The 19,851-nt window shown below is 36.7% G+C and overlaps 2 protein-coding genes across 4 annotated transcripts in view; both read right to left on the reverse strand.

Moving 5' to 3' along the window:
* The window catches only part of LOC122326062 (heparan-sulfate 6-O-sulfotransferase 1-A), a 124,109-nt gene that overhangs the window by 26,965 nt on the left and 77,293 nt on the right, over window positions 1-19,851 (reverse strand). The gene's annotated exons all lie outside the window — the stretch shown is intronic.
* LOC122326070 (N-lysine methyltransferase KMT5A-B-like) lies at window positions 10,129-11,532 on the reverse strand. Of its 3 annotated transcripts, none has more exons than XM_043220769.1 (4): window positions 11,410-11,532; window positions 10,856-10,985; window positions 10,481-10,628; window positions 10,129-10,271 (listed from the first exon to the last, which is right to left on the reverse strand). In XM_043220769.1, the coding sequence occupies exons 2-4, from the start codon at window positions 10,974-10,976 to the stop codon at window positions 10,238-10,240; spliced, it is 303 nt and encodes a 100-aa protein (XP_043076704.1). In that variant the 5' UTR covers window positions 10,977-10,985; window positions 11,410-11,532; the 3' UTR covers window positions 10,129-10,237. The 3 variants fall into 3 exon arrangements, with proteins under 3 accessions (XP_043076704.1, XP_043076688.1, XP_043076696.1); XM_043220753.1 differs by having other exon boundaries at window positions 10,856-10,988; XM_043220761.1 differs by lacking the exon at window positions 11,410-11,532 and having other exon boundaries at window positions 10,856-11,296.

Genomic DNA, 19,851 nt, shown 5'->3' on the forward strand with positions numbered 1-19,851 from the left:
AAAATAGGATGTGATGCTTTCCACATAATACACTCTGTAATGCACTGTGATCAAGTGATGTTTTCTCTCTCATACCTTCTTTTTCACTTTTAAAGACAATAAAAGTATACATTCAAATGATGAACGCTTTAAAAGACTGAGCAGCCAGAAAAATAATACAAAAAAAAGTGCAGGTATTAAATTAGTCATCAAATTGTGAGATTTTTGGTTTGAGTTTGAGTTTGAGTTTCTCTATTACTGTGGTCATTAAATTACATAATGATAATAATAATAAAGCAAAAAGATACTTAAAATATTTCTTAATATATTTTATTCTTAGATGGAGAAAACTGTAAAACACATCAACTTTCTAAAAGTATTTCATATCAACTAATAATATAGGCTGCAGGCTTATTCCAGCTTTACCGATGCTTTTCCTTTAATGTTTTTTTTCTAACATCAACTGCATTCATTGTAGAAATGTTCAAAGGGAAAAAGAGGGAAAGCGTAACAATCAAATGCTGAATCTGGATAAGACCCTGTCAACAAATCCATTCCTTTAAAAGCTTTTTTACTATGCATGTGCTATAGCAAGCCAGCATTTCCCGACCCATTGGAACAGGCCAGAGTTATGGTGATGACTGAGCCTCATTGTGGCCGCAGCACTCCATAATACAGCCAATCAATAAGTGCCTGCATTCACGCTGCAGCAAAAATGCCTTTTGTCTGCTGCGATCGGGCCGCAAGACAACCCCGGAGTAAATCAAAGCTCATCTACGGCCCAGGAGAAAGCTGAGATGAGTGCCTGAACTGAACTAAACTGAACTGCCCACAGGTCATCTCCAATCCATGCAGCAATTAAAATTCTGCTCTTCCTTTCTTCTTCTTTCTTTTGTTGCTAAAAAAAAAAGATTTAGATGTTGAATGCTTTAAAGGACTGAAATGATTAAATAACTGCTAAACATGAGAATAACTAGTAGAGGTAATTATATATCATATATTATATACATTCATATTAATAATAGATATAAATATTAATGATAAGAAGAATAATGAATGAATAATGATACATTCATACATTCCTATATATATATATATATATATATATATATATATATATATATATATATATATATATATATATATATCTTACACATGAGTACTCTGAATATTATGTGTATGTAATTATATTTAATATGCCTATATGCAATGATTTCAGAATAAGAATATATATATATGTGTGTCTTTCCCCCCATTTATTTCAATATGAGTACATATATCTATAATTTAATTTCTATAATTTTATGCCATATTAAAACAGAAAATGTAATTATTTTTAATTGTAGTATTTTATTTTATATGGAGTATTATATTTATATTACACAAATTATTATTATTAATATTAATAATAATAGTAGTAGAAATAGTAGTTGTAGTGATAGTAGCATTGTACAGAAATATATGAGTACTGATTTATTCTCTCAATAAATCGTCAATGAAATTAATGTAGAATAAATTTATTGTTAATTTAATAAGAATATAATTCATTATTCTGTTAACATATTAGCTTTTTAAAAAAATGTGTATTATTTATACAAACACGGCCATTTTGTGAATTATAAAATATTAGTTTTGGCTCTGAATCAAAGTCAAATAACACCATGCAGTGTAAATACAGTGCTAAGTTAACACTTGGCTTTGGAAGGCAGTGTTTTTGCCATCTCGCAAAACTGTTCTGAAGTTAATTAATCAATAAGACACTGGAGTGCAAAAAAACATGCATTGAAATGATGAATTGCAGAGATCACTACTATACAGAGAGCAGAGCCTTCAATTCAGTCAATCATAACCACCGATCCATCCGAGCTGGAAAACACCCTCACATCCATCTGACTAATGGACCGAACCGCATGCAAGCTGCATCTGCAGACATCACTGCAACTCGAAATTATGATGAAAACAGGATTTTTTTCCCCTGATGTTTCTGCATTTGTGCAAATGCTCTCCTGATTTGAAAGTCAGCTTGAAAAGTCAGCTTAGATCAGAGAGTGTTTTTGCTGCTTGTGGTGCCGCTGGCCTTCAGCAGGTACTGCAGCGTCAGCATGCACTGCCATGGCTGATTACTCAAAATCATTTATACTCTCCTCCATTAACCTTTCATCCGAGGCTTTACCACTGAGCTATTCCACCTAATTGTACAATTCAGTGTAATTGTATCCACTATTATGCTAAAAAACAACCGTTCACTTTAAAATACATCGAAAAAGACAAGCAAGAGCCTTTTTGCATGACATATAACCGATGTTTACTGTACAATCAATCTTTTTTCTAGAAGAAAAGGCAGGTAAAGCCCTCTAAACCCCTTTGACAAATTGACTACATGTGCAGACCTATCAGAGCATGTTCTCTTAAAGTATCTATTTGTCATTGGGAGGTATTATTTGGAGGCTTAAGTGCTTCATTGACTGGACGAGGACAGTGAACAGAAGAGATGAGGAAATTATTGTTGGGTGAGGTAGCTCGCAAGTGCTGAATGACGCAGGGGAAAATAAGGAATGATGTCTTACAGGCCTCACATAAAGAGGGACTGCATGCAGCTGTAGATTGGAGATAAAGCAAACTAAAGAGTCTTAAGCAATTTCCATGAGCTCCAACCTTCACTATCAAAGCAAATTGCTATAGGGGCCGTTCACATGTTGCGCCTGAAACTTGAGTAAAAAGGCTAGTTGCGCCGCTTTCTCCTTTTTTTTTACAAAGCTTTGCGGTGCTTGCGGAAGCATCTGCTGTCGCCAAGCAACCACGATCTGCACTTTTCCGTCAAAATGACTGTCCCTGTACAGCTTTGAGCAACTATTGCTTTATTTTGGCCGAGCTTTCAATGTCGTTACGGGAAAGGATGAAGCTAATTGGTTGATTCTTGTCACGTGACCCCCAAAACGCTTGCGGCGCCCTGAAAAATCTCGATGTGGCACGAGCGTCGTCGTGACCACTTCGCTTCCGTTACGAGCAAGCAAACTGAGCATCTACATTTGAAATAATGAACGTAAGCGCGCAAGAGACGTCACGTGTGAACGGCCCCTTAAAGGGGAAGTGTGATTTTGACATATCAAGTGGCCCAGTTTATGTCAATTCATCCTACTAAGAGACATAATATAATGCTTACAATACAACGTCTATTTAATACTAGAAAAAGGCAACATTTAATGTATATTTTAATGGTTATTCAGTATTTGGAAACTTGGCTTGTCAAACCACCGAACCTTACTGCAAACCTGAAATCTATTCATAAACTGTTGTTCATTTTAAATGCAAACATGTTAGTAAATAACAAGGGTCATTTGTATCTCAAAAAGCACAGAATGCTTAATGCTGAAAGTCAAATAAAATTGTAGTCCCTTACAAATAAAGTACTGTACATGGTACAGTAACGGCATCAGATAGTACTTTGAAATAAACTACGGTATTCCTAGAAATAGATACATCTAAATAAACTTTGTGATAGTGATGCACCAAAATTTTAGTAACTGAAAATAGTTGACCAAAATGCAATTTTTAGTTTTTGGATAAAAACATAGCTCTTTTCCAATTGCGCTTTGATAGTGTATATTTCACGCACACAACATGGATAGGCTACATGCTAGCTGTGTGCACACTAGGACTGGGCTGACCCATCAATTTCTTGTTTCTTGCTCGATCCTCTTTATGAGCGACTGAGATTTTTATTATTCTGTGTTCAGCAGATGCACGAACTTCTCAGAACATTGCTTGCGCCACGGATACTGTCCAATAATCACAATAAGCTTTGTGCTTTGCTACTTTTCACATGACATGAAGTACGAGCAATAAAATTATGTAAATTTTATAAGGAAATTCAAATGATAACAATACATTTAATATGGAATGACGGATCACTGTAATTAAAAAGGCAAATGAAGGGATCATCATCTTTTTCCTATTAGTTATAGCACAAAAAAACGTGACTGAATACCAGAATGTATGATGAAATAAACAGAAAGGTTTAATATAGTCACCCAAAAAACAGCATGCAAACAATATTTTACATAACAATACATTTACCTAAGAAAAGCCATTCAATGTCCATAGCCTAAAAAATGTTTTTCTAAAGTAATTTTATTACTTAATTTTGCTAAATGTGACCTCTGCTGGCAAAATGAATCAGAACGCACACAGACTAATTTTGAGTTTTGGTCGAATTTGATGTTTTCATTAAGCCCTCCCAGGGCTCCAAATATTAAACATTAAACATCATATTAAACATTAAACATCTAAAATAATAATTTTTAATAATGTTTAATAATTTTTACATTTTCTGCAACATATCCTTAACCAATACATCTGTATAAGTCGTTTGCACAAACCCCTGAAATATGACCCATCAAAGCACATAATACAATTGCTTTGTTTTGTACTATTTTATCTGCGTCGTAATTTGAGCCTCTCGTGTAGCTCAGTTTGTAAAGCGTTGCGTCATACGATGACACATCATGCGAGTATATCATGCTCGCATTTAGTTAATGGTTAGGGAAAAATCTGATGTGCAACATAATATCTGATCCATGCATTAATGTAGGTCTTAATATAGATCAGTCTCAGTGTTAATCACATTAAAAGAATGCTTTGGATAAAACTACTGTTTATTTGCATATTTTTCTTATTTGAATAACAAAGATAAAAAATAGCTATATTGTGATTGATTATATATATTAATTAATTTTAAAAAAGGATTTCTTGGTAATTATGGAGAAACAATTATATCATGAAAACTGTCTTGTTTTTATGCAACTTCTTTTTTATTTGACTACTACAAAATAAACTGATTATAAAATAAATTTGATTATTAAGTGATTCAATTTCATTTTCAAATTTTGGATAAGAACTTTAATTTAAGTATTGTGGTACATACTTTTTAAAAAAGTAATACAACGCTTGTTAGTACAAGAAACTTAAACATTATATGCGTGCTTCAGTGGAAAAACACTGTGACAATGTAGAAGATTGGTCCTTCCAACAAGCTTTTTCAAAATTGGGATAATAGCCGCATAATCCCCTACATGGAGCAAAGAGACGAGGGCTACGGCCTAAAACAAAAGCGACGGGGGGAGGGATGCCTCGTTTCCCCTCAGAGAACTGTTCAGGAGAGAAACGCTCACTCACTTTGTGGAAGTAAGAACTGTAACTGTTCTATCTGCCCCTTGGGAGTTTACATTGTGAGCACGCCACACAAATCCACTGACATCCTTCTCATATTTTAGTGCACACGTGACCCAGCGCTGTGCTGACTGTCCCAAATTACATTTTATCGTTTGGCTACCTCTCTTACTGTACTAAACGCTCTCAAAAAGAATCGGCTGGCAAATGAATCCAAAGCTTGTTTGCTTAGCTTAAAGCTATGACTTGGCCGTAAGCCTGAACATGTGATCGCATGTGTTTGTTGACTGGAGTGTTTTAGTGCTGCAAAATCTTACCTGTCATTCAGCCAAAGAAAGTGCGATGAGGGAGGAACGGCACGCAGGCAGCGACATGACAAGAGAAAGAGAGAGATATCAATTAACACAGCGGAACAGAAAGCCGTATTGTGTATGATAACGTGATATTGTGTTTCGCCTCTTTCCTCTGGGTGTGAGGGGCCAATTGTGACCCAGTGGGGCCTCTATTTCCACATCCTCACATCATAAACTTTAGCTGAGAGGCGACAGAGCACTAAAACCGGTAACAAGATACCGCTCTGAGACAAACCACATGCTCACTCCACACCTAACGGAGAACAATGTGAGGATTAAAAATAAATAATAGTAAAATAAAAATTAAATAATAAAATAGTGATAATACTGGAAGGAGAATAAAAATGTTGATCTCAAGTAATTTATCTCGTGTTTGAATTTAAAGTGAAAAGTCATTTTCATTTCGGTAAAGCACAAAGACAGGAAATTCTATGAAAAAGGAAGGGGGAGAATAATCAACACATGTTCTAAGCCAGATTCCTCGTAATCACCACGGCTTCTCAGGACTAACCACTGGGTCACGGCACAGACTAACCAATCGATTTAATCAATTTGAACAACCTGTGAGCTGTAATAAAGAAAACTTTATAGATGTATTAAGCTTTTGATTGATTTTAGGATTAAAAACATGTAACGTCCAGAGCCTAGTATAGATCTGCATGTGTTGCCGTGGTAATAAGGGTTCAGAAAGTAACCTATAGGTGTTGGTATAAGCAGGAATGCAGATTCAGCATTGGCAGACAGCTTTTTCCAGTATCAGGGCAATGCCAATCTCAGTTTTTTTTTTTAAATGGAATGTACTGGGGTGTGTTTTCTTATGCCATTCCCCTGGAAGAACGCCAGCTAAATATCTAACGAAAGCAAAAGAGACAGGAAGGACCCTGTGTTTTGCAGAAAACAAGAAGGAGAGAGAGGCCAGTTCAAACTAAGATTTCCTCCAATGGTTCAGGTATGAGAGATATTTGACTCACGATTTCACTTGGGACTTGAATGTGTGTGCGTGCCAACTGCAGTGCACCTCTCAAATGTAACTGACATTCTAGCCCCCCGCTGAGAAAAATTCCACTGTAATAAGCAACAGAATGGAAAAATACAACAGCCGTCAGCCTGAGGGACAGACACACTGTGTGACAGGACTCCTCTGCCCACGTTCTCCTCAATCGCAAAACAAAGGGTCCAAACAAATGACCCCAAACATTTTTAAGTAGTTTAGAATACTGAGTGTTCATATTTTGAAGAACGGAGCGAGCTGACGAATGCAGGCGCCTGGGTGAGTGTCTGACGGGCCTAAATTAGAGCCATGTGATGGGGCCATCTGCATAGACATATTTAGCACAAAGATGAACACACCCTCAATACAAAATAAAAAAATAAATAAAAAATGGGAACGTAAATAAAAAAAGGAATATAATGAGCATTGAATTAAATTTTTCTGATATCTACAATAAAGCGATACAGTTTTTTTTTTCTCTGTAAGTAAAATAAAGGGTTATTATAGCTCTTTAAAAATAAAACCACACAGCTTTTCATTATTTTAAAATACATTTTATTGAATTTAATAGAAAACAAACAAAATAATAATTTTCTGCCATTTGTCAATACAATTCCTATTTTAATTAGGTTTCACTTTATGAAAATAACTAAAAGCAAATACTGAAAACAACAAAATATTGAAAATAACAAAAACATCAAATTGACTAATTGCCAAAAATATAAACAAAAAACGTTTAAAACATTGTTTAGAATTATAAAGGTGTGAGCACACCAAAAGTGAAGCGAATGTTGCATCGCTTTAATCGCTCCTGATTATTTGTGGTGAGCTTCCTGTGTCCCTCAAATGAATAAAAACATAAAAACAATAAAAAACATTTTCTGCTCTTTAATCATTGGCTCACACTACAACGCATTCTGCAAAATTTTCACTCAACTTGAAATTTGTCGAATTTACATCTATTTACATCTTTGCATCGACTATGTATGTGATCTACTCATGTGAACAATAAAATTCACTTCTGATGTGCATACACCACATCAGCGTCACAACAGCACTTGTAAATGCCGCACTTCTAGAGTTAATGCATAGCGTCGTTCTGAGGCCAACTGCGTAAGCAATGCCACATACTCCCAAAACATTATCTCTGAGTGAGTGATCACACCTCATGAATAATGGGAGTCCTGCCAACTGCCATCATCTCCAGCCACCGGGCCAGGGTCACCAGATGAACTGAGAGCAAAGGAGAAGGTGCAGGTTGGATGGATGGATGAACGGCAGTATCCTGGTGGCCCACACGAGCCTTGACGTAATTAACAGGCCTCTTAATGAGGCTAATACTGAGACAGATGGTGCTGTTAGAGAGAGCAAGACCAGAGACTTGGAACCTTCCGGCAAGGATTAACACTTGGCTTTGATGCAGAAAGCCAGGGACATTTGCAACACAAATCCACAATGCATTGCTTCGAGACACTCAAGTCTTTCTTGCGTGACGCTTTTTAGGTTGCAGTTTCTTTTATCCTTCAGTACTAATGTAAATGGTCATCAGAACACAAAGAATTTTTGGAACATTGGGAGAAAAGGAAATTACATGGTGTACTGCTAGGCTTAATACTGTTAAGAGGAGATGCAATTTCTCAGCTCTTTATGTGGGTTCTACATGTACATGGATTATTACACAGGCCGTCTGAGTCACACTACCTCTAATCACCTTCCAGCTCCACTCGGAAATGTGCACTTGCAAATGATCTAAAAGTTCACAGTGAAAGTCAGTTGCTTTGGCTTAATGAAACTATATATATATGTGTGTGTGTGTGTAAATTCACACACACACACACACACATACTGGTTTTTGTGGTTTAGCAAGACATTGAAGGCCAAACCAGTTGGATGGTGGTTTAAAGGGACACCTCTTTCCCAATGTCCTACAGAGATGATAAAACTATCAAAAATTTTGTTTTACTCTGCAGAACACAAATATCACTTTGGATTTTCTTTACAACCAATAAAATGGATAATATGACAATCTGATATTTTGGTGGTACACAAGGACTGCCACGCCCCCCCTAAAATGTTCCCACCCACTTCATAATTGCGATTTACAGGGTCTGACTGATTTATGAGGACACTCACTTTACAATACACCAAACATGTCAGTTCTCTGGATTACAGGGACCAGGGTGTTTTACTGGTACATGACCTTACACAACACACACACGGGTCACTATGCTGCATTACCAAGACTGAGGTGGTTAAAGAGTACCGGATCTTAAACACAATACACAACATTAGAGGACCAATGCATTTTAGAAGAACTTTAATAACTTCAACAAATAAACAAAAACCTTAGGCACCAACCACCAATGTGCTAATTACAATAGAACGGCATCAAAAGAGACACAGGATGTACTGTTAGGTTACTTACTTTGCATTTTCCTTTTTAGGCTAATTCCTCGATTTCTAACAAAATCCCGTATGTTCTGAGCACTACGCCTTGCCAAAACAGGATCTTCAGCAGTCTTACACTGCTGGCATTCAGTTCATGTGGCCAGTTTACCTTTATTTACATGGGACTTAAAAGGTTTCATTACAGCTGTAATTTCATCATGTGACCATGCCACTTTTTGCCCTCTTCGTGGTTTTTCAGTTTCTGGCTCGCTTTCATTTTCTGTACAGAAGAACACATATATTTAATTAGACATTTGTAACATTGATTGAGACATAAATGCGTTCATGAAATACTGATTTAAAACATGCATAGAAATTATATGTACATTTCATAATCTTGCTGATATTTTATCCGTTACATACAAAATAACAATTTTTACAATATTTTAAGATTTCAATATTTCAAATCAGTATTTCATTATTTAAGTGTCATCCAGGATAATGTTGATGACTTTTCTTGCATTGCATTACATGCACGCTCATTCCAGTATATCAGGTTGTGTATGTTAACACTCGTGTTATGAGGACCATCACAAAAGAACATGGTCTTGATGTCACATTTTATCTATGTTCTTACAATGGTCCTCATAATACTGATGTAAACATGGTCTTGGTGTCACATTTTGTGTATGTTTACACCTGTATTAAGAGGACCCAGTTTTATTAGGACATCACAAAAACATGGTCTTGAAGTTACATTTTACATCTATGTTCTTACGATGGTCCTCATAAAACTGGGTCCTCATAATACAGGTGTAAACATGGTCTTGGTGTTACATTTTATCTATGTTCTTACGATGGTCCTCATAATACAGGTGTAAACACAACATGACATACTGGAATGAACATGCTTGTAATGTAATGGTTAAGAAGTCACTAACATTAACTTGGGTAACAACTAGGGCTGTACAATAAATCACATGGGATTGTGATGTGCATCTCGTCAGCATCGATTATGAATGTGATATTGTGTAGCTTGTCAGCGATCTATGGCTCTGTGTATTAAATGGCACTATATCTGAAAGCACATGAAGAAGATTAACAACCAATCACAGAACCAGCTTTACTGACAAAATGCATATTACCATTGCATCTGACTAATCATTCAGCCCAAGTAATAAATGACATTTAATCTTTACTATAATACAATAAATCAGAATTGACAGTCTAGAGGTTTCAGTACGTGCATCGCCATGGCCAGTCAGAAGCAGTTATCTCTTCACCAGGACAGATGCTCTTTGAGTGAGGTTTTCCATCCACAGAGATAGTTCTCATCCTGCTGTTTGGGTTAATATGGTCATCGTTTACCATCATCCCGGGCTGCGTCAATGCTAAACAAATGACAGACAACATCAGTCCTGAAAACGTCATCATATGCTTTGTAATCAGCAATCATTTAACAGTCATCACTAAGCTTTGAAAACACATAACTGATCATTTTAGCAAAATATGCACTTAGACCACAGACATGTCCACTACCATTTTTTAAATTATATAATTTAATTATCAATAAACATGTACATCAACCACTTTTACATACCAGAGAAGCTTTCCATTATAGCGAAACTCAAAGATGTAAACTTTAAGTGCATCATGATATATCCTTTGCCTCCGTTCACATTCTTCTTTATCTATGAGGTCCCCTCTATATTCCAGCAGGAAATCTCCTTTCTCAAACACACCTCTCCCTAAACAAGAACAGCAGTGAGAACAACATATAATGAACCTGAGACAACTTTATTACACTAGGCATAGTCACTAGCTCACTATAGTTCACACACACAAAATTCTGCCATCCCTTACTAGCCATCAAATGGTTAGTAATATCTTTTTTGTGCCCACCACATGGTAGAAACTTACACAAATTTGTGTGAACTATACCTTTAACTTGGTTCAATCAAAACATTTAACTTGCCTTTAAAATCATTGATGAATCTTCCTTCAAGACCAGATTTGTCTTTCTGTAGTAGTGAAAACTGTATGGCCTCATCAACTGGCTTCAGTTTTCTCCTTCTCCTTTTCACTTCAGCCATCATTTGATGTGTCTGCTTTAATAAAAATAAAGATTTGACAATCTATTCCATAAAGCACTAAACAAATAAAGATAATTTTACAAACTATAGCAATATTAAACATTACAGGCATGTCAGGATACTGTACTCAGTGGAAGCCCCTCCCCTTCACAGACTGTAGTCATGACAACACATTATTATGATGGCCAGTCTATGTTCTATTACAGTTACAGTAAAAATGAAAAGCAGTTAAAATTATAATCATTTTTTAATTCTTGCCAGACGCTACAGTTAATAGACGGACAGTTAGTGTAAATTCGTTAGCGCTGTTAGCATCATGCGCTAGCTGCTCTAACTAACGAGCCGCTTCTTAAAACAAGCCTTAAAGATCCCACGAAACACTCACAAACTGAGCTACAAACTCTCAGAGAAACGGTTTAACAGCAGCATAACTTACCTTTCATATAATGGTCGTCTCAAACAGGTTCACATCACAGGTGTCTTCTCTAGGTGCAGAGATTCCGTCAGGATCAAACAGGAAGTTACAAAACGTCACGCTCGCTCTGATTGACGCACGTGTGAACGGGTTGTATTGATATTACTATTATTGCTATTAACAATAATAATATGTATTTACATAACCATATATAAGCCTTGGTGTTAAATTTACAGTTAGGATTAATGTTATATTAATAGCATTACAGCTATGCTTACAGCTTGCAAGTCACTCATATACTTTATAATGATAACTTTAAGGAATACGTGCAGGATCCCTATGAATGTATATTCTCACACAGTCGATAAATGATAAAAAATAATATTTAAACAATTATTAAACTGCAACTCACTTCTTCAAAGTTAAAAATTTCGCAAATTGTAACCACGCCCACCGGCGCCATCTTGTTTTCGCGATTAGCCAATCAGCGCCCTCAAACTTACACAAGCGTAAAATATGCAAATTTTGAAGACGTAGTTGTAGTACCACGTCCGGGCTGCAGGGGCGCACTCACGAGCTCAGAGGATACACTGTGTATAGTAAAATTTCATGGTTTTGTGGTATGTTAGGACATAGCGCGAAAATTTGAGAGGAACTTCTGGGACATAGAGAAAGGCATATACACTGTCGGAATTATAAGGACATGGTCCCTGTCCTCATAAACCCAAATGTCCTTGTAATGCTGAGTACGTATTCAGGTCAAAAGTCCTTGTAAACCACAAAAAACCACACACACACACACACACACACACACACACACACACACACACATATATATATATATATATATATACACACTTTTTTGTGAGGGAATGAACACATGACCCCAAATTCACATTTTCATGAAAAAACATCTGACACTGGTAATTTTGAAAAATTCTTTGTGCACACAAAAACATTTATATTTCATCCCTAATTCAAAATTTCGTAAAGTTTAAAAATACATTTCATGGAGAAAAAGCCTGTGTAGAAATTGATAATAGGAAAATTACTAAAACGTAAATAAATAATAATAATAATAAATAAAGAAACTATTATTATTATTACTACTGAGAAGGAATTCCAGTATTTCATAAGGGACTGATTATTCTAATACAAATAAATAATAAAAAATAAATAATTTGCAGGGGGACGCCACACAACTGAATCATTTAAAAAAATCTAAACAGAAATATAACAAGCAATAAAATGAATAGCTTTTCACCTCAATTCCAAGATAATAATGTAAATATATAAAAGCTTATGAAACAAAAGCTGCATATAAATAATACAATTACATATTTATGAGAGACCGGAACGGCCAGAAATGACACTCCAAGAATTAAAACAGTTATATTGAATGAAAACAACAGTGTTTTTACATTTGAATTCAACAGGATATTCTATAGCAACCGAGTTACTAACCAAACACGGCTTTGCTAAGAATGCGTCCTGCAGCGCGACCACTTTAGCAATAACAGAGATGATGGATCCATCTTTGAGATGGTGCGCAAGTAGCTGCAGAGCCCTCTGACACAGAGCAGCCTTAGGGGACTTCTTTTCTTATCTTCCTCTGAGCTACTCATGTCTGTGCATGCTTGCATGAACAAAGGCTTCCCTCCCGACATGGTGTTTGATTAACCGAGGGATGATCCTCGCCACCAATCCAATAAAGTGCCACTTACAGGACGGACATGTTGTGGCTGTAGCTGCCAGGCGTTTGGGAGCAGATGGCACGGTGCACTGGACAAACCATGCCACCTCACTGCCGTAATTACATCTTCCTAATGGGATGTGGCCGTGGCCCAACATGGCCGTCTCTGGATTCACTGCAAGCATCACCTAGTGCTTCTACAGTTTCAGCCTGACGGATCAGGGATCAACTACACAAGGACTAGTTCGATGTGTCAGAAAGATTTCAGTGTTGCAGTGCACAGTGAGAAGGACACGATTTTTTTGCTGCAAAATATAGAATGGAACAACTGATCCCACTGTAACAGGATGTCCTGTAGACCAGGGCAAAGCAGGATGTGAGGGAGATAATGATAAGATCGTGGCTTCAATTTCCTGTGTGAATCAAGTAATGATGATGCTGACTTGAAAATAAAACAGTAGGAAAGAAAAACAAAATCTTAAAAGAAACAAGATTCAATGGAGAGAAAATGGAAGCTTTTTCTTGCGATTCTCTCACTTTTAATTGAAAGAACATTGCGTTTCTTATGAAGATATCTGAATCATGTGAAATCTCTGCAGACTTCATCATTAACTATGGCAATTCTGAGTAACCAAAAGCCAAAACTCTCAATATGATCAAATATTTCTCATCCAAAATCTAGTAATCATTATTCCAGGAAGTGGTAAGACAAAAAAAACAAAAAAAACCCACTAGCAACTACAGACAGGCAATAATATACAAAACACAAAATGCAAAATACAAAAATGTTATCACTATATATATATATATATATATATATATATATATATATATATATATATATATATATATATATATATATATATACACACAAAAAATAATAATGAAATATATATTATATATATATATATATATATATATATATATATATATATATATATATATATATATATATATTTTTTTTTTTTTTTTTCATATTATCCAATATTCATCACAATATTCAAGGAAATACATTATACATTAAAAGAAAAAAATATATACAATCAACTTAAACGACCATAACAAATAATTTATAGCAACACATTGTAACCAAATTCAATTAGTCAAACTAGTTGCTATACTGTAAAAAAAATGTTCTATAAATAATGTAACATAATATAATATATTAAAATCTCCAATTTTCTCCAGAAAAAAAAAAAATGAACAGGAACATTTACATGAAATGTCTGAGCAATACAATCAACATCTGAGTAACGTAGCGTACTTATGGTCTATCCTTAATTAAGAAACTCATTTAGATCGCGTTTGAGGTTGAGGAAGGTAAACGCAGCCTTGATGCTTCAGAAAACTTCCACACAAACAGAAAAAGGGAGAAAACAAAACGCCTATTCAGGACAAACAAGCTAAAACCTACAGCAGAGCCTTTGTCAGCAATCTACTGCAGGTCTGCTAAAGAACCCAGGCGGGCCAAGATGCCCGAGGCTGTCTATTTTCCACCCTGACTGCCGTCCCTTTGGGCCTGGTAAACTGAGTGGTGGGGAGGAAGGGTGCTTCATGCTGCATGTTCAAGTCTCTGCTCCATGCCCAATTAATCCTGAATCGGTGAGGTGGGGATTCTGCCAAACATGTCTCTGTTACATGGCAGGGGCTTTTGGGCTAATGAACAGGGCTGAAAGGGGCCGAGAGCAGGGGAGAAGCCCTCCCTCGTCCTGGGAAAGGTTTAGACAGAGGGGTGTGGGTCATCCGGGGGCCGGTCCCCGTTTTTACAGGCCTGCACTAGATTTAGCATCAGTTAATGAGAGACTGGGCCGACATGATGTTATGGTAACGTTTGACAATCATTACATCAGGATTAGCGCTCGGGGGATTACATCAACCAAGCATTAGTGAGAAATCTCGCTGAAGGCATAAACGTTAGGCTCAGTTTCACCCAAACATGAGATCAACGTTGCATAAACATCTGTATTTCACAGTGGAGTAAATAAGCAGATCTTTAGCAAATCTGCAAAATCCATTTATTTACTTAGTAGTTAGAGAAATTCAGTTGTGAAATGAAACACTTAAAAGAATATTATGGGTTGAATACAAGCCACGCTTAAAACGACAGCGTTTGCAGCTTAATGCTCAGCACGCAAACACAAATGAAACTTTTTAACTACAAAACAATGAGGTCCATGTCATAAACATATTGTCTGTTAACATGACTTTAGTCTAGAAAAATAGCTTATTAACCATTCTTGTCTAGGGTTTAACCGATTGTACCTTATTGTCGCGGCAACGTAAACATAAAATGATTGCAAAGATGAAATTTGAAAAATCTTTATAGCTTTTTTGCTTCCACAAAAAGTTACTGCTTAAAAGCTTAAAAGAGATCATTCAAGCAAACATGAAAACTATGTTCAATTTAATCACTTTCCTGACGTTCCAAACACGTATGCTCAGGATATAACTGATTTCTATTGTTATTTATTTTTTTGTTGCAAAGGAAAAAGAAAATCATACATGATTTGGAATGACACGATTATGAGTAAATGACGATTTGTGGCAATTCTCATTTTTGATAAACTACTCTTTGAACTAAAACCTAGAATAATGCTTAATGAAATCCAAGTCATCCCATCAAATTGGTACATTGCACTGCATAATTGGTACAAAGATGGTCCAAAATCCCATGCTACCTCATCCTATTTCCTTTCAGCATCTTTTCTCACATTTTTTTCATACTCCGACGAGCATTTGGATGTCTGGGAGTTTCTCCGACGAAGATTTGCATGTATAATTGAGAAGGAAGAGTGCAAGAGTGCATCTGGGTAGCTGCCGACAAAATGACATCATGATGAGGCTGCTTTAACATCGAAATGCATGCAAATGCACACTAAGAAACCCCTCCGCAACAGTGTCGTGCAATGATATGTCACCAAATATTGTTTGAGAGTCCAAAAACATTGTGAAATATTCCTGACGCACAGAGGGCTCATTATGAGAGTGAATGTGCTCAACACACAGCTGTGGGTGAAAGAGGCTCATTGTGGCGAGCTGCATTAATCCGAGACCACACTGCCGGAGCCTAGGAGAACAGGACCGGCCCCCCGGGGCCCCCCTCCCAACACCTCGGTTCCGTTGGCCCTTTTGTGACTCGCTCTGCCTGGCTACGGAAGACGCATTACCTGCTTTGTTTGAATCGACTGTCTTATCGTCTGCAATGACCTACTTTTGGAAAGTTCGTCTGAAGCCCCAAACCTCAGATTTACTATGAAAACAGCAGTTTTGCATTAAAATAACAGCTTCGAGAGGTTAATAATGAGTTACTGACATACAGGGGAGTTAGAGATAATGAGTTTTCTAGAAAAGATTAACTTTTTATTCAGTTATCAAAAACTACAGTAAACAGACTGATAACTAGACCAGCTGTTCTCTCTGAAACTCTTGCTCTCTCACGCTTAAAACCTTGTCACTTAGATTTTGTCTGTTGGAGATTGGCTCTTTAGAAGTCATAAAGTGACCATGCGGTTTCTGGATTGGAGAGCACCATGGAGGTCTGAACACTACGCTAGAGGACAAAGTGTGTGCTTTGACTGTTTTCTCTCCCAAATCAGTCTTTTAAGCTATTCAGCTGTTTCAGTTCCTGTCTGAAGCCAAGACCTTCAGAGAGAATCCTCTTGCCATGTTTCTATGGCTTGTTTCTGCTCTTTAAAAGAGCAAAGTATTCCACATGGCCAAAAAATTTCAGGGTTTTTTTGTTATGAAAAGTATGTGTTTTCTGACAGGAATGGTTTTGATAATACAATCAGAGATGGACTGATACAAACCAAGGTTGGGCAAAAATTATATCTTTAAAGTGATCGTTTGAAATTGCAACTGGTCAAGCTGGAAGAGAATTCAAACTGAAACTTGAATATGAAGGACGGAAAAGTTAACAGGTAACGGCGTTCTAGCAAAATGTGGTCCATAAATTAAATAGAATGTATATAAAGAATTTTATAGAAATTATAGAAAGAAGTACATATTTGCATCTACTCATTTAGCAGATACTTTTATTCAAAGCAACTTACAAACGAGAACAATAGAAGCAATCAAAATGATATAGCAATTATATAGCTATTATATATTTTACGCATAGCAATTGAAAAAATAATAATACATTTCATACAAAAGTATCTGTCTGTTGAAAATTTAAAAGGCCTAACAAAACAAATTAAAATAAAAACTTTTACATTTTGATTAGTTAGGCTCTTAGTGTAAGTGCTAGGCTATAAATACAAAATATAAATAAAAAGAGTTATAACATACAAAATGCCATTCTAAAGACTGTTATGCCAGGTGACTAGCGATGAAAAGTCCAAAACTTCTATAAAAAAGACATTTACAACTAAAAAAATAAAACATAAATATTGTGTATAGTCACTTTTGTCCAAGGATGACTATACCAGGTTTCATACCTTTATTAACTGTGTTTGTCTTGTCTTGATAAATTGGTTTCATCTAAAGGGATTAGTTCATAATGCCAACAACAATTCCTCAGGCTAATGTTATCGATGTGAGATAAACACAGTCAGCAAAACAGCAGCAATCTCAGCCACACCATCTTGGTCTTTCAAACTTAATTTTCCTTCTGATCAATAAAGTCTGTCTGAGGTGTTTTTTGGTTTTTTTGTTTTTTTATATATATATCTATACATTTTTATATACACACACACACACACACACACACACACACACACACACACACACACACACACACTTTAATGGAAGTCTGAGTTATAAAATTATAGAAAATTATTTGTAGAAAATTGCAAAAAGACGAAAATTGTGTAATCAATGCACTCTGCATTTTCAACACTACTATGTGAAGAAAAACAATGAACTCTTGGAAAAAGTTTCTAACAGAGCTGATTTCAGAGTAAAAGAGCGGCTGGCTGTCAGGACTCAGCTCTGTGCCAGTGTGCATATGGGCCTGCGGGCAGGATGGTGGTGATGAGCAGTGGGACCGGCTAATCAAGAGATTAAGGTCAGAGTGATGAAAGGTTACACTGCTGAGGATGGTGGCTTAGACCCCAGGGGACATGACCAGGTAGGACTGAACTGGATCTGAAAACGGGACAAACAGCAGGAGACGCAAAAGACAGAAAGAATGCTGCATTCCACTCCATACCTCCCTAAAAGTGACGCATTAAAGCAATAACACGAGACAAGACGCGCTACAGAACCAAGGATCAAAATAACACACATCCTATAACTGCTAAAATAAAAAAACCTTTTTATCTTCAGTATATCTACATATTTAAGAAATATATGTATTACAGAGAGACAGACAGATATATGATATACGTGATTTTAAAGGGGAGGGCATATGCATATAAAATAAATATTGTTCCTTATATTTCAGATATTTTCAGAATCATTCTATCAGTTGTGTGTGTGTGTGTGTTGTTCCTGGAGTGCCAGAGGAACAGCTATCATCACTGCAAAATGTATTAAAGAAGCATCAGCAGACAACAGATGGTGTGATGAAGTGATGATAGAAATTATTGGCACAAAGAAGAATAGAACTTAGAGACAAAGCCATTAAAGACAGCTTTAATCTTATAATGTGCACAAATCAATCCTTTGTCAATCATATGAGGGGCACTTTTCTGACAGAGAGAGAGATAAAGAATAGAAGGCAAGAACAGAGGAAGAAAATGGCAGAGTAAAAGCCTTTGCATCATCATATGACAATCCAAGTGATCTGACAGACTCTGACAGGCAGATTCTCTCCACTGAAACGTAAACCAGCTTAGGGGGCCATTTTCTATTTTATCCTTAAGCTTCGTGACCTTCTACCCTCCAGCCTGCCAGTAACCATCACGGCACCCCTCCTGCACACACATACACGGAACAGACGCTTTCCTCCACTGCCCCAACACCCCTGATTAGATGCTGAGGAATTCCAGCATAAATGCAGCTGTCAGCTTGGCTCTCCTTCCCACCAGACCAACCATCTAACGGATAAAGTAGAAAAAACACAGAGAAGGCAAGGGGGAAAAAAGCTGATCCGGAGCCATGCTCAGATGGTAGCGTGGATCCCCCCTGAGAGGAGCCCCTCAGGCACGGCCTGCTTTAGCCTTCCTTATCCCTCACGTCAACTTCTTGATGGACAACAAGCTGAAAGCTTGTGACAGCATGCTCGACAGATTCCTCCAGACCTTAATTGCTGTGATCAGACTATGATAATGCTAATGTCTTTCAGGTATATGGTATCGTGCAAGTAGGTACTTAACTTTGCACGAGACGCTCATCTGTGGCTAATCAAGTTCTTTGGGTTCCTCGCTTTCCAAGTCTCAAGAACCCCACTCTCTAAAAGACCGAACAGTCCTCCAAATCCGTCGCTCTCTTTGAAGATTCCTCTCCTAAAGACTTGGGTTTTAGAGGTCTTTGAGAGGAGGGGAGGTCCTGACACTCGGGTGCCTAATGAGGGTTTAGGGAATGGCTCTCGTTTCAACACTTTCATTTATTGAACTATTAAGGGGAATTAACACAAAGCTGGAAGAACAGGATTCAGCCTTTAGGCATGCAGTGATTCTAAATGATTTTTTTTAAGGTGAGGATGACTATGTTAATATAGGTTAATAATAGGTTAATGTGGAGACATTTATATCAAAGGATATGCGTGTCATCATCTAGAAAATTAGTCACATTAAATTATAGACAAAAGAGAATAATTGGTCCAATTAAAGTGTGAGATTTCTGCAGTTCTGCTATTAGTTCCTGTTCCAGTTTAGACCAGAGGA

The sequence above is a fragment of the Puntigrus tetrazona genome, chromosome 2, assembly GCF_018831695.1.
Source record: "Puntigrus tetrazona isolate hp1 chromosome 2, ASM1883169v1, whole genome shotgun sequence".
In the NCBI taxonomy this organism is placed as follows: domain Eukaryota; kingdom Metazoa; phylum Chordata; class Actinopteri; order Cypriniformes; family Cyprinidae; genus Puntigrus; species Puntigrus tetrazona.